At 49.0% G+C, this 15,000-nt stretch overlaps 3 protein-coding genes across 6 annotated transcripts in view; 1 reads left to right on the forward strand and 2 right to left on the reverse strand.

Annotated features, from left to right (window-relative positions):
• LOC126580850 (phosphatidylinositol transfer protein alpha isoform) overlaps positions 1–10,562 on the reverse strand; it is a 17,169-nt gene extending 6,607 nt beyond the window's left edge. For 2 of the 4 annotated variants that reach the window (XM_050244137.1, XM_050244138.1), the window contains exons 1-3: positions 10,434–10,562; positions 8,613–8,849; positions 1,858–1,888 (exon numbers count right to left, since the gene is read on the reverse strand). In XM_050244137.1, coding sequence (XP_050100094.1) covers positions 1,858–1,888; positions 8,613–8,629 — 48 coding nt within the window. In that variant the 5' untranslated portion in view covers positions 8,630–8,849; positions 10,434–10,562. Of the gene's footprint in view, positions 1–1,857; positions 1,889–8,612; positions 8,850–9,395; positions 9,414–10,259; positions 10,278–10,433 lie in introns of those variants that run through there. The other 2 variants (XM_050244140.1, XM_050244139.1) reach the window with 2 other exon arrangements.
• A 683-nt stretch (positions 10,563–11,245) lies between these two features.
• The window catches only part of LOC126570394 (N-acetylglucosaminyl-phosphatidylinositol de-N-acetylase), a 4,193-nt gene continuing 438 nt past the window's right edge, over positions 11,246–15,000 (reverse strand). Inside the window, exons 2-4 of the mRNA XM_050228133.1 lie at positions 14,109–15,000; positions 13,933–14,026; positions 11,246–11,884 (exon numbers count right to left, since the gene is read on the reverse strand). The exon at positions 14,109–15,000 is cut by the window's right edge and continues 6 nt beyond it. Coding sequence (XP_050084090.1) covers positions 11,713–11,884; positions 13,933–14,026; positions 14,109–14,874 — 1,032 coding nt within the window. The 5' untranslated portion in view covers positions 14,875–15,000 and the 3' untranslated portion in view covers positions 11,246–11,712. The remainder of the gene's footprint in view (positions 11,885–13,932; positions 14,027–14,108) is intronic.
• On the forward strand, positions 12,611–13,211 carry LOC126570395 (uncharacterized). Its single transcript, XM_050228134.1, has 2 exons — positions 12,611–12,699; positions 12,770–13,211. Exons 1-2 carry the CDS (start codon positions 12,630–12,632, stop codon positions 13,153–13,155), a joined length of 456 nt encoding a protein of 151 aa, XP_050084091.1. The 5' UTR covers positions 12,611–12,629; the 3' UTR covers positions 13,156–13,211.

A 15,000-nucleotide genomic window follows, 5' to 3' on the forward strand; every position in this document is an offset into this window, starting at 1 on the left:
GATACAGCGGAAGTACGATAGAGAGAGAGAGAGAGAGGCGAGATATCATAAAAAAATAAATAAATTCGAAACATTCTCTCCCCTAGAGCCCAGTTCTACCATCTTTGGCACAGGTGTACTGTTTTTCTCACTGACATATTCCGATTTTGTTCGTAGTTTGCGCCAACTTTGTGACAAAAAGGGAAAATGTCTAAAACCGAAGCATTCCAGCGAGTAGCGGAAGGAGGAAGAGATCGATCATTTTGCTTTTATGGCCTCGCGCACTAGAGAGTGGTTAGATTATGGACCTTCCGATAGCTGTGAATCTCTTACCATAACTCAAGGCCTCAATCTCACTTGACAGCCACTTTATCGCGATACCATCCATTCCCTTTTTTGCCTATTCATGGGCGCTCTGGAATTTCGCACTTGCTGGCCTCCACCAAGAATGGTCCGTCTTTCCGGACCGACTTTTCACACCCCCAGAATCATGGTGTTATGAAATCAATCGACTGATCTCGCAGGAGCTTCACGGCAGCTCACGATACGCACGAGAATGAGATTTTTAATATGTTCTGTTGCAATAGTTTATTATATTTTGCCAGTGCGCTGATAACAGAAGGGGAAACTGCGAGAAAATCATGCACGAAACAATGCTACTGCATTATGAATCCGGTCTGCGATTTAGGTAAAGCACCAGGGAATGGACAGCCTGGAGCAAGAAAGTTAACCCCGTGAAAAGCCATCGCTCACGTAGCGCGCCAGCAGGAGCGTTGGCGAACCAAACGACGATGTATCATATCACCCCGCTCCGACTAACTGTGACGACGACCTGCATGCTATCATCCCGCTACTCACTAACTACATGAAATCAAAGATTCAGCAGACGTAGGAACATAATTTTCAATTACTATCAGCACCAGTCGCGCTCGCTGGCAATCCCTCGCGTAATCAAATTTCAACCCACCCGGCGGCGTAGCGGGTGGTGGTATGCCTGTGTTACCAGGGGTTACCGGAAGGAAGGATTTCAATGCTATCATCACCCCGCTGTGCTGACGACGATGGTGCTGCTGGTGGTGGAAGCCGAACGAGATTCATCTTCTGCCTCAACTTCACCGCTACAGCATTTTCTTCGCGCACCAGCGGCAAACGGAAGCGCAGAGGAGGGCGATCCCACAACCAAGGTCTCGCTTAGTCAAGAAGAAGTTGACACACTACTATGCACACCACCACTGCACCACATCATATGTTGTACTCTGGTGCCGGGGGCGATTGAAAAGTAAATCTCAAGTTCTCTTCACCGCCAATCCCACCCTGAAACGCTCTCTCTCTCTCTCTCTCTCTCTCTCTTCTCCGTGGCGTCATGGCTTATGATCGTTCACAGTGTGTTGGGAAGCATGCAGCAATGTGGAGCAGTGGCAGAAGGTAAACCTCCCGCCCGCACAAAGGAGCATTAAACGGTCGCATGTCATCGGCAGTAGCGGCGCTGCGCAAAGGACACGACCACACCGAGCGGTGGAGGTGCCGGTGCTGCTGCTGCTGCTGCTACTCATTCATCTTCCAAAAAGGGGAACCTCTGAAAAGCCAAGCTCGATATGCCTCGAGGAAAGTGCAAAAACGAAAGAGCGGAGCGGTGCGTCATCGGAAAGTGGGCGGTGAGCGCGGCAGAGATAAGCTTGATCCCTGTGTCCTGGTGCGCACGTGGGTGCGATGCTGGTGCTTTCTCATTTCTCGCACGCCTTCAGCTTCTAGCTTCGCGAGAAGCTGCTGCCCGCTACAATGTTACATGCTTGCGGTCTGTCCCCCCTCAATAGCTGCTGGAGATGAGGGGAGCTGATGATGATGATGATGATGGGTGATGTAAGTGGGGGGTCTTACCTCCTCGACCGTCAGTGGCAGCGTAACTCGGCTGTAACGAGAATGGCACAAGAAGTGAAAAACAATAATTAGCTGAACAGAAATTAGCAAAGTTTCAATGTAAGTTATATAGAGCTACATAACATAATAAATCATGCTACTGGATCAACGAACAGGGACGAAAGAATGCAGAGAGTATGCTGTTGATTAGTGAGACATTGTTTAGTTTATCCTATCGATCCACGCGCTTATTATTCGCACGGAATCGGGGGGGGCAAGGAGAACTCGGGAAAATCGAAATCAATCAACGCCTAGCCAGATGGACACTGATTAGGACAATGGGTCCCGTACGATAACGATAACCATCATCATTTCGCCGCCCATCATCGGAACATCGCCTATCAATGTCCTCATAATCACATCTCGAATGGCCGGATCGATTCCAATTTTTTTTTTCTACTGCTTCTGCTTCTTCTCCGTCAACGAAATGAACCAGTTACATAACACGGGTGGACTCGGGAGCGGTTCGCAAGGTGGGCGACAATCGGGACCGGAAGCAGAGCGCGACTACTGAACGAACGTTTCGTGCCCCCCGTTGGTACGGTAGCCGAGAAAAGCCATTTTCCGTTCTAGCTTCTCTCGCCAAGAACGACAAGAGCACGAGCCGGCCATAGTGAGCACCACACCATATCTCGGCGGGAGAGAATGGACCGTGTGATCCGAACACATATCCACATAAGCGAATACACTCTCCTCCCTCTTGCTCTTGCTCTCTCTTATGCGTGGTGGTCGTGGGAAAACGTGTCAATAAGTGGGCGCCACTGGATAGCAGCAACCGTGTATCACCACCGACCAGAAACAAGAAGAGAGAAAGAGCGAGCACGTGCTCAATCAAGTCCTGGGGCAATGTTGACACACTTGAGGCTGGAACGTGCGCGCTTCTCGCGCGCATTACGCCTTGTTTTCCCTCGGTCTGACAGGAGATGATCCCTTCTTCGCCCTTTGTCGAGTTCAAAGAACGGCATTGACCAGCTAATCAACAGAGGAGAGAGCACGTGGAGGGTGTGTGTCGCGCAAGTCTAAGCCAAGAAAACAGAACAAGGAGCTGCTGTTGTTACTAAATAACATCATAGTTGGCAATGGAGCGTTCTGACAATTACAGTAAATCTTAGTAAGCAAAGCTCCAAAAGTTTAAAGTATTAGTAGGCTGGCCTTTGTATCACCTAGTATTGTGCAAAAAAATACAATCACACTCGGTAAATTCTGCACAACCATGACTTCCCCCCCGAGTGCACTCCATAAATCGATTAATACATTAATTATGAAATGTGCTGTGACAGACGACCCCCACCGGTTCGATTTGCGGTCACCCATTGCACATTACGCTGGCCGATGTCAAGGCTACAACACTAGCTTTATCCGACTATTGCCATTTAGTAGTACAGCGCGCCGGACGGCATACAACGCCACCTACTACGATAAGGGTGTCGCGCCCAAAACAATTAACCCTGCGCAACAACATACTGCAGCAATAAATAACAGGCCAGCCGGGCCTGCTGAAAGCAAAACTCATTAATAGCACCTCAAATCGAGCAGAGAACAAGCGGTGGAGGTACAAATATGTCATCGAACGACAAACGGCAAATGGCCGATGGTACAGGTTGCTCCTCCTTGAGCGGTGTGAGATAAGACACTTTTGTTACTTTTTCTGTTCTATCAACCATCATCAACCATAACCCAGGGACTCCTGTTTTCGGCGGAAGGGCATCGGATGGACGATATACGAAAGCGAAATTTTCGAAGATGATAATGCAGCTTTTTTCGGTTGGAAGAAGGAAGGAAGGTGGGTTCAACTGTGCTGCGTCATGCTGGCGTTATCGATTACCTTCTTCTTATCCGACGTGTTTCGTAACAGGAACCCGGGAACGATTTGCCCGGTTTATCAGTATCGAACGATCGGTAGGTAGCGCCGCCAAACGAGAATCATCAAGGTTTTATAAGGCATGCTGAGATCGAGATATCGCTTTGGCACGGTGAATGCGATGAAACACTGCGCACACTGTTCAACTGTGAAGGTTAAATCAGTCGGTTGTAGTCCGCTAAATTTGCACCTTGTTTTATGACCTTTCATTTATACAAATTAGGAAGTTGGAAGTTTTTGTAACACTGATGCAGAATTGTAAATTCCAGTTCACAAGCAAGTCCTGGAGTAAAGATGCAATGTACTCAAGGCTTTGTATCTCTTTTCTAGTACAATCGGCTAATCGTTAATCGCAAATCAGCTTACAAATCGACTAGTTTAGCGCGATGCATATTCTATTGCCCTTTCCATCTCACAGCCTACTACAGATTAATCTACGGGGCCCTACCTTTGTCTGGTGGTGACTGCGATATGAAAATGCAGTTAATGTTCTTGTTCCCCGTACACAACTCGCCATTCATGGGAACCACCATTTCCCGGCGACCTCCACAAACCGCTTGGCGATGAGATAAGTTTGCTGAAAGCTCAGAATTGCTCAGTCGGCCAGTGGTGCGTCATCAGTCTAGTTTCAAAAAGATTGAAATGAATCGCCTCTACAAGCGCCACTGGCTAAACTTCTGGGCCACGCAAGCGAAACAGCGGTTTATAGCTGCAACCAAAATGGCTACTTCGAAAGAGAATTGTACTTGTTGCGAGATTCAAACCACCGGGTGGTGGTAGTCGTGCAAAAACGTGATCCTTGTGCAGTACTACGCTCGGCCCTGGCTCCGGCCCCGTCACCACCCCGTCGTCGTCGGTGTCTTTATGGGGCGACCTCGCGAATCGTGACGTCCTGCATTTAACGGCCATGCATGTAGTTTCACACGAATCGGAATCGTCGTTCTCGTTCTCTCGAAATCACACATTTCCAAACCCTCCTCCTTGCCTTCAGCAGCTGGCTGGCATGTGTGGTGCGCTCTGCGCAGATCATTAACTGCTCACCGAGGCACTCAAAGTGAACCAGTCTACCCCGGGCCCGGGCCCGCCAAAACACGGGACGCGCTCGCTGGACATCGGCATCGTCCATCGTGGGGGCCACAACCATAATGGCTCGTTTACTTTTTACGAGCAGCCTTTCTTTCGGGGCAGGTTAGTGTTTTAGGTACCAGCCGCAGTGGTAGTAGTGGAGCTAGTGTTTTCTCTTCCCCAAGCATTAGCCAACTACTTAATCGCAAGCCAACCGGCGGCAACCATGTCCCCCCCTCAGTAGACTTGCTACAGATGGCCAAGGTCATCTTAAACCGGGCAAGTGGATTGCAAACATTGAGTTTAGAGGTTTTTGGTAGCCATTGAAGAACTAACCAAGATCGCTGCTCGGTCTTGGGCACCAAAAACCTGTTTCGACGAATTAGCGCAGCGCATGCAAAGCACTTACGATCACCGCAGGAGTGTCAGGTTGGTTGGAGTAGGCTGTAATTGGCAGCCGCCAGCAGCTGGCCAGCAGTGATGTAGGCTTGTTCAAACCATCAAGTATTTAATAAAGTGCAAGACAAAGTTGTACCAAATTTACTTTTATGCAGAATTGCATTGCAGTCGCTTCAAATAAAATATCGATTCATCAGTCGCAACATCAGTCGCAACGGAATCAATATTTACGCATTCAGCAACCCATGTTCGAACATTCAATCAACGGATCTGTCTAAGCGCGCGATGGTGGTGGCGGTGTATCATTACACGACGGTCACTGATCCGCCGTTGACTGTACGCCAATGATACCTCTTCCAACTGCCGCGCCACGTATGCAAATACGCTCTCGCTCGGAACCAATTAACCTTCCCCCGGGGGTGGTTTTATGCAACGGAGTAGCAACCGAGTGCGAGGGGAGCAAAGAAAACTGTTCCAATCGAGGCCAGTATAGGCCAGTACCCCCGGCGTTCACTAGCCGTGATTTGCACCGATCAATCAGATAGACCTTGTGGCGATTAATGAAGCTGGTTTCCCCCACCATTCCGGAACTATCGGAGGTTTTGGAGGAAGTTTATACACAAAATATACCGCAGTCGCCTATGCTGTTGCTCCGTCATCGCTACATGACCGAACAACATGACCGAGCATCACACAGTACACATTGATCTGCGTTCTAATTATTTCTTCTAAGAAGAATTATCTAAGGAACCTGAGACCGTGACCGCGAGCGATATTGATTTAACTTTAATAGTTTCGTTCATAGTTGCTCAATATGATTCTAATGTCGGAAAGGACTGGCTCCGTCAATGTTACTATCATCATCCTCCACAGCTGCCTCCTCCTCCTGTATGGTGATTACCGTTGCGAGACACTTTCTTATCGCAGGATCAAGCGACAAGACGAACGCACTCCAAACATTGGGTGCCGTATTGATAGACAAGCGATACTTTACTAAGTAGGCGGCCTATGATTGGACTGTTTACCGGGTCCCAGATGATGGAGTATCAACTACCGGACCTTACACGTTAAATGAGAAATCACAGTTAACTGTCCTCCAAGCAATTTTCTAACTTTTATAGATTTTTTTTTATTAGCAACTGAGTTATAGAATAATGTTTGTAAATTCAGAGATCAAAAACGCGAACGATACTACTTTTGAAATATTTCCTAGTATTAAGGTTACACACTTGTTTAAAAGTGTTAAATTAAATTAACGCACACGACATGAATTGCACCCCCTCGGTCCCCCAATAATAGAGTTTGTTGCAACAGTCTCGTCCAATCGATACACACCAAACGTGGATCGCAATCCGTGGACGACTTATCGCTGTGCCACGTAAACCATTGCACGCCTTGTCCCACGGTTAGCACGTCCCGCCGGGTATAGCATTGGTTCACACTCGTTATGATAAGCCATCGCGCGCGTTCCAATGTGAAGTAGTCGTAGCATTTTCCACGGCTTATCGATGATGATGATAATGATGATGATGATGATGATGATGACGAGCAGCCCCGGTTAACGTGCGAGAGTGCGTGAGAAACGTCGTCCACGTTGGCGCACGCATTGTTTCCAGTAGAATAAGAATGCTACCCGCTAAAGGGGGGACTCGATTCAGCGCTAAAGGACGTTCGCCATACGTAAAATGGATGCGAAATGGTTTACCGATTTGCAATTAGATGCATCCACCTCCTCACCGACAGCAGCATGGAGCGGCAGCTATGCAAAAGGAGCGTTTTGTGTTGCCATGCCAGCCGGAATGGAATCCAGCCGTAGCCAACTAAATAACGATTTCTATTTGAAACCAGCCAACTAGCAGCTATCAACAAACGCACCGCATTGTGTGCCATGTTTGTTCCTTATTGGTTTACTCACTACGCGGTCCACCACCACGGTGGGCTGATATCGCCGCTACCCTGGGGCCGTGAAAGATGATACTCATAATTTGTCGGCTCAAGATAACAAAGTTGCGCCTTGAGCGAGGAGCGCGGTAAACACATGTTCAGGTTCGGGCAATCTAATCTACCGCCAACGGAGCAAATCTATTGAACTCTTCCCTTCGTGAAGAAGCAAACACTGAGAAAGAAGCAATGCGCTTCCTAAGGGATTTTCGAGCAGCGGAAAATGGAACCAACCTTATATGGTGGTCCCAAATGAATGGGCGTTACTATAAATTACGGGTTTTTTACCATCCATTCGGACATGATTGGTGGCCATTTGAACAGAACACACTAAACTAAGGACGATCGAAATCCCAATAGCTTAAGCGACATCTTTTGTCGCAATGCCAATAAGTACATAATTGATTCCCAATGCCAATGGTGGCGCGCGTACCGCAGCTCGTGTTTGCCGTTCAGCGGCGCCTTATGGCCTCACTTCCGGTCTCCCGTTGGTGGCGCTTTTGGGTGAAAAAGCACGTGACGGGGTGCTGCGCCAGATGCACACGCGGGAGAGCACTGTAGATAAGAACAGCGTGAGGAAGTTATTTTTGCAAAGCTACGTTCACGTTTGCCAACCATTGCGAACAGAGAACATAACAAAATCGGGACGAATCGGGAACCTTGACATCGATTTTCGGGTCGCACTGGAATGGATTGTGAATCATTGTTGTTATTTGTGTCACCAATTAATGTCAATTATGCGCAAAAGTCCGTTCCACCGTGAATCGTGTGTCCCCTCAGGGTTTAGTATGAGCATTGGAAGATTATGATTACGGGGGGAGGAGGATTAACAAATTTGATGTTAACGGTGGTGGAGATGATAACCAGGCGACACAAACAGTGGTTAGGAATATATTCCTTACTTTGACGATCAAGTAAGCCACAGCATGGAAACTTTTAATTTTAATACGAAATAATGAAACTAAAGAACAAAAAGTTCCGTACGACAGTTCTTATAATTATTGTTCACGATGTGGGAGAGAAAGGATATCCTATCTGTGGCAGCAATGCACTGTGTTACACTAATTTACACTTTCATCCCACTTAGTATCCTTGTGAGCCCCCTCAGACAATCGCATTGAGACCAAAGTGCGATGAGAGAGAGAGAGAGAGCGCGCGAAAAAGCTTGCTCTCGCCAAACGTAGTGGGTAGACAACCGTTCCAAAATCCATAAAAACTCCTGGTTCGTTCGGTTCCTGATCAAAGCCACCAGAAAGATGCTGTAAGTGGTTACCAAAAATTGAATGGTCGGTTTCGTAATATTTTTTGCTCTTAATCTTGATAAAGCATGCTATGTCCGGGCTGATCACTGATGAAACACTTTGCACAATCGAGTTGCTTAGTAACAGTGTGAGATGGAACGTGAAACATATCGAAATAACAAAATATGATTTCTATACACAATACTTACAATTCCTTGATCAACATTATGCTTTACTGGTGCTGCTGCCGCTGCTGCTGATGATGATGGCTTTAGAGAACTGGTTTTTCGGATATACACCAAAAAAAACGTTAACGGGATTGAGTAGCACTCGGTAATATCACTGTCTTCACTTGTCCTGTAGGAAGCACAAGCACGGACGCACGCACGCACACTCACTCACACTGGGAGGGTGGGAAATCAGTCGGCAAGAACGGCGCGCGAATGCTGTGTGCAAAATTGCGAAAAGAAAATGTTAGAAACAAAGAAACCATAGCAAAGTAGCGGTAACTGTAACCTAGAATGACATGACGACGGCTATCGGCCACGTCTGCTGCACTGCTACTAGCGTGCCAGCAAATAGGGTGAGAAGGAGAGGTGTGGACGACGGAAGGGGTCACACGGCTGTTTACGACATGCGGAGGCGACCGTTGCGCTTCGATCGATTACATCGCGGCAGTCGCGACGACATCAGCGGAAGAACGATGAATGAAAGTCGCTATCCCCATCACCACACGCTCACGTACACAAACACATAGAGAGAGAGGCACACAGGCATGATGCAAATGTCCCACGACAAAGGATACTCGACAAACTCAAACGTATAGAAATCCTTGCGTTCATGTATCCTTGGGTATTTGAGGGGGTGTTTCTCATCTCTGCAACCTCCAAAAACGATGGAGCACCCCGCCGCGCGCACGTCACTAATCAAGGCATCATCCGCTTTCCTTCTCTCTCTCTCTCTCTCTCTCTCTCTCTCTCTCACGCTCTCACCGGAGTGTAGACCTTGGCCTACTATGGATCCAGCGTTACGCAGGACGATGGGCGAATTCAGCGAGTGAGGATGATAGAACTGAACCTCCTCCGGAAACGGTGTGTTGGTTGGACTGAAAGGGACACAGGGCAAACGTGCCGAAGGTGTACGCTGTCGATTCTACCAGCTAGCCAAACAGATGGCGGTGACCGTCACCCCACTCGAGATGGCGCGTGTGGTCGTGTGTGTCGTCAGCGCCTTGCCAAACAGCGCCAGCGACCACCTTGCTGCGAGGGGGGGCACCCTCCTTGCTCTGAGGCAAATATGTCGTCTTGTCTGTTGCCGCATCTGCTGCTGCTGCTGCTGCCACTATTGCTGTCGTCAGCAGATTCCAAAACATGTCGCCATGCGTTTGCTCTCATTACTCGGAGACATCGGAGACACAGCACCCTCCTCCTCCTCCATCACCAGAGCCAGAACCACCTCGAAGGTCAGCCAGACTTCTTCCCGAACCAGAACCAGAACCAGGACCGGGACCGGGGCGAACGTTTCTGTCAAGAAAATAGTTGGATCCACGAAAACGAGAGAGATACCGATGACTAATCGAGGTGGCCACGCAAACGGGGGGTGTATCGGACACGCGGAGCTCGTTGGTCACCACCTTTTTCGTTTTATCAATCTCCATGCGCCAACTGACAGCAACCCCGTGGGGCGACATGTTTTTTGCGGAGCCCCGTCCTTAACCTCATGCACATACAACACGCCCTAGGATCGGTCGGTGGTCAGACCAGTCAGGTTTTTCGCCAAAATCCCTGAAATGGGGTCGCACCGCACCAGAGTCTGCGGGTCTTGGGGACGAGGTGATGGAAGAGAATGAGTCACACTTCTACTTTTCCACACGAGCCTTCTTCACCCTCTCAGCTGGATGACACCACAAAGCACCGCGAAAACCGGGCGGGGGGATGACGAGAACTGCGGGAATTGGTCAGCGTACGCAACGAGACACACAAGCGGCGTTGAAGATGAGGTTTAATGAAGGGCCAGAGGAGCAACCGTACCCGCAAAATTCAGCTAGAGAACCGCCCGAACGTTTCAACACTGTCCAGGAATCGAATTAAGCGCCGACACGACACCAGCAAGATCGCTTCCGAGAACAAATCCGTGCGAAAGAGGCCGCGGCGCGTAATGTTAACCCTTGACGGTTTACGTTGACGTTCACGTCAAAAGACCCAGTGGACAAACCGTGACAATCGAGGGGACAAAATACCAAAAATATGGAGGCCAGCTGCACTCTTCTTTATCGTACGCTTTGATAAAGCGTGCGCAGATTTCATTTAATTCAGAGCTGATTACTAAAAATGTACATGTTACAGTGGTTCATTGCCTGTTGGGTGCAAAATTGCACCATTTCCGGGCTCCAAAAATGAGATGAAATGGAATGGATTTAGCGTACAAAAGACGGCCGATTTGAAGTGGCAACGGTCGCGTATGGGATCATCACCCACATCGGATCCTGTGCTAATTACTATTTCAAAATCTCTAACAGATACGCTACGCCTCTTTCAAACATTCCAGATACTAAAAAGAAATTAGAAAGATGGTCAATAGATGCTAGCTGCAGGTGGTAATACTTTCTTTCGATTCTCTCTCATGATAACTACGCTAACTAGAACACGTGTTCAGCCATAAGAAAGAAATATACAACTAGTAACTTTACTTTCAGCATCCAGCGTCACATGAACACCAATGCTTGTGATGATCTTATTGTATTAAGTATTAGGAAGATTTTGCACGCATTCTTCAGCAACGTTGCCATTTTTATTGATGAAAAAAATGGGAAGTAATAAGGGTATGCGCAGAGATGGGATGGTGGATGGTTGTAAGCATTGCAGCCATATTCTCTCTAAGATTATTTACAAAGATTCTACATCTCGCTCTGCGCCTCCGCACACTTGGCGCTAAGGGAACTTAAATAACATAAATTATATTTCCGCCATTCTCTCGCCCTGACGTGGACGAACGAAGAGGACATTTCAAAGAGTAGCGAGCCGTAGCATGCACTGAGCAGGAGACTCGCAGCTTGCGCACCGGGTTTCCTCATCGTGCGCACTAGAAGCGCGCCATACAGGCGTTTGTCGTCGTCGTCGCTGAGCTCCCCGAACTACCTACGGAATTAACAAACTAGCAAGACTAGCAAGAAAGCGTCCTTCTCTCCATCGTCCCTTGGTGGTTCCCTTTTTGCACCCTTCAGGAACATGGTGCACCACTCAATGCGGTCTAAATGTCTATTGTTCGGAGCGTCGTATCAAAATGGTCCCGAGCGCAAAGCCGCTCCCACTAGGTGTCCAGAATCTCGAATTCTACGTCCGATTTGTTGATCTCGCGCAGTGAATTAATTACCATGTAGCGGGAGAACACTATGTACAGCTTGCGGAACCAAACCATCTGCGAACCGTGTAACCGCATCGCACTCTGGACCACACGCCGTGCACGCCAGTTCAGAATTACCCTGGAATAAGAAAAGGAATAGCATCTGAGTTATGAGTTGTGTTGTTTTTCCTCTTCCAAACTTCCAGCAGGTGCAGCTTAATTGTCCGAAATTTCCCAAATCTGCGCCTTCGTCTACTAATCTCCTCCTTCCTTGCAAGCCTCCCTCTGCCGAGAAGTGACTAGAAGCATTGTTGCATTGACCTTATCTCATGCATCGAAGCTATTTGAAGCAATTATGACATTGGCTTGCCATTGGACATCGGATTGAATGGATTGGGGTTGGGGTTGGTGGGTGCCAAAAAATCCTAGCATCGACCCCAGCGGACTTCGCGATAATTGCGTGCTATTATTTGATATCACTAATCGCAGGCCTGAGAATGCTGGATTCCACGAATAAGAAGCAAGGGAAAAACAACGAAAAACTCCCAATTTTGCCACCACCGGTCTGATAAGCAACCGGGCTTTCGTGGCCACACGCGTCACAACGCGGCACCCTGGGGGGGTAAATTGTTTCTTGCAAGTGTCCAGACCCTTCTTGCGCGGGGCCCGTGCCTTTGCGTGGTATCGCGTGCTCTTTATCGATGAAGAAGCGGTGCGTAAGCCCCCGGGAGTTACCTTATCGATAACAACGTAAACATCGGACGAAGGGGATCCGATCGTTCGATCTAATCCTTTGCGTTCGAATTTGGTGGAGTATTTAAAGCCGCCCACCAACCGGAATATGGATAGTTCAGTATCACGCTCGCAACAGCCAACCGAACAAGATGTACAAGTTCCTGCTGATCGCTGCCCTGCTGCCGGCCATCGTCTTCGGACAGACGCCCTTCCGTCCATGTAAGTGAACCGCCAACTGACGACGACAAAGACGTGACACTTCTTCAATCCAATCTCTCAATTCTAACAGGCTCCGGTGGACGTCCGACCCCGGCGTCGGTCAACATTGAAGGCTGCACTGCTCTGCCGTGTACGATTGTGTCGGGTGGACGTCTTATTGCGCACGCCACTGGCATCACCACCCCCGTTGCGACCGCTGGTGTTGAAGCCTACATTGAAGCTCGCGTTCTCGGCTTGAACGTTGGATTCGAAATTCCGGAGGATCTGGCTGACGCTTGCGCCGTAGGTATCTCTGGAGCCAGCTGCCCGTTGGCTGCCGGAACCACCTTCTCCTACACCCTGGACTACTCGATGGAGCTGCCGCTGGTTGGCATCACCGCCCAGATTGAGGTCGGTCTGATTGCCGACAATGGCCAGACGATCACCTGCATTGAAATCGATGGCGCCATTGTATAAATGGCCACATACCTGAACCACTCATCAATCGCTAATAAACTGAATTCTAAACCTACAAGCCTCTGCTCTTTTGCATATCGTACGATGCCTCATTCAGCTCATACAATCCTTTCGACCAATCTGCATCTAAGCTATCGATTTCTGACAGTGAACTCGACTCGCACGCACTGCACAATTGCACCAAGATGGCCAACTCCCGGTTTCCAGTCAACGCGGATCAATATCCAGCGTGGTAATACCTTTTTGCAAATAAGACGATCAAAACACACAGAAGAAACATAAAAAAAAAACAAAAAGGAGAAGCTGCATATAAAGGACCCTCACCATGTTCTGCAGAATAATCGCCAGGAAAAGTGGCGGTTATCTAATCTCGAATCGCCCAAACGGCGGGAATGGTCACTCAGAAAAAAAGACATAGTCACCGGATAAGAAATGTCAAGGGCAGCTGAATGCAGTTAGATCGTAAACCTTCCGCGCTCTACCGCTTCGCTTACAACACCGATAAGCTGCACGAACTGATATCACGATATCAGAATTGCATCACATAACGGATTACGTCTGGTCTGACCGTGGACAAGTTGACAAGTTCGGTTGACCCGTTCACCCCCGGCAGAGTGATCAGGGCATCGAGATTGATTTTGTCATCTCAAAGAGAAAATTCCCTTTCATCACGTCACCCCGTTGTTCTACGAGAATCCAAAAATATGGTGACCAACCCCATCGTAACAGCATCATAGTAGCTTACTTGGACTATTTCTTCTTTTCTTTTAAGCTTACCAGTTTGTCGAGAGCAGTAACGTCACCGGAAGGTCGAATAGCGAAAGATACTTCCGACAGAGGTTCACCGTTTCCAGGGTCAGTACCTTACAGGCTAAAACGTGAAACAATGGTAGAGAGAAAATCATTAGCAATTTAACGGTGGGAATCTTACGACCTGCCGTTAGTGCACTCACTGTTCGGTATTAGCCCGGAAAGGCATAGCGATGCGGTGGCGTAGTAAATGGCGCAATGGTTCGGGTGGCCGCTTACACCGTCCTTATCGAAGGTGATCAGTAGCTGCACGTCGAGCGATTCGATCTGCCGCAGGACCTGGTTCGCGATGGTGACGGTTTTCCACTCGGCCGCCGGATCATCCTGTAGGTGAGTGGCATCGACGAGCGTAATGTCTTCCGGCCGCACGCCCATACTCTCGCACGCATCCCACAGCTCCTTGCGCCGCACGTCACCCTGGCCCTCGTGGTTGCCCTCCGACAGGCAAAGCACAAAGACGCGGCACTGACGGCGTCTGAGCTCCAGTATGGTCGGCCCGAAGAACATCACCTCGTCATCGGGATGGGCCGTGACGAGCAGGGCTCGCTGGCAGGCCGGTATGTGGCTTCGGCGGAGCAACCACCACCGCCGCTCGCCCAACGCATTTCCGGATCCTGCTCGAAACAGCAAGCGGTACAGTACGATGCATAGTAGGCTGTAGACGAGCAGCACAAGAGCGATGTGATCCAGCGTTTCGTCGAGGTACAGTAATGCCGTACGGTAAAGGGTCTCAAGGATAGCTACAAGCCCCGGTTGCTGCTGCTGCTGGTCCGGTTGGTTCTCGGTATGCAATGCCAACGAGCGTAGTGATGCAAAGGAAGTGAACATAAATCCGCTCAACGTGTCGTAAAGGCTGGGTGTCGCCGCACTGCTATCGTTCCCGTCGGACGGAGTAGAGGGATGATTCATTTCCTCATTACGCACACCACACCGTGCGTATCACACAGCGACGTCGAACGTGGCACTCCGGTTTCCGATCCGTCGTCCTGATGCTCCCTGTGTTTTGCCGGAACTGCCGTGCCGCTGCCGCTCAGC

Source organism: Anopheles aquasalis, chromosome 2, assembly GCF_943734665.1.
Source record: "Anopheles aquasalis chromosome 2, idAnoAquaMG_Q_19, whole genome shotgun sequence".
In the NCBI taxonomy this organism is placed as follows: domain Eukaryota; kingdom Metazoa; phylum Arthropoda; class Insecta; order Diptera; family Culicidae; genus Anopheles; species Anopheles aquasalis.

Bases quoted from the DNA above. Each gene is read 5' to 3' on its own strand.
- LOC126570395 (XM_050228134.1), top strand. From the start codon at position 12,630: ATGTACAAGTTCCTGCTGATCGCTGCCCTGCTGCCGGCCATCGTCTTC. The intron at 12,700-12,769 runs GTAAGTGAACCG...CAATTCTAACAG, and splicing joins ACAGACGCCCTTCCGTCCAT to GCTCCGGTGGACGTCCGACC.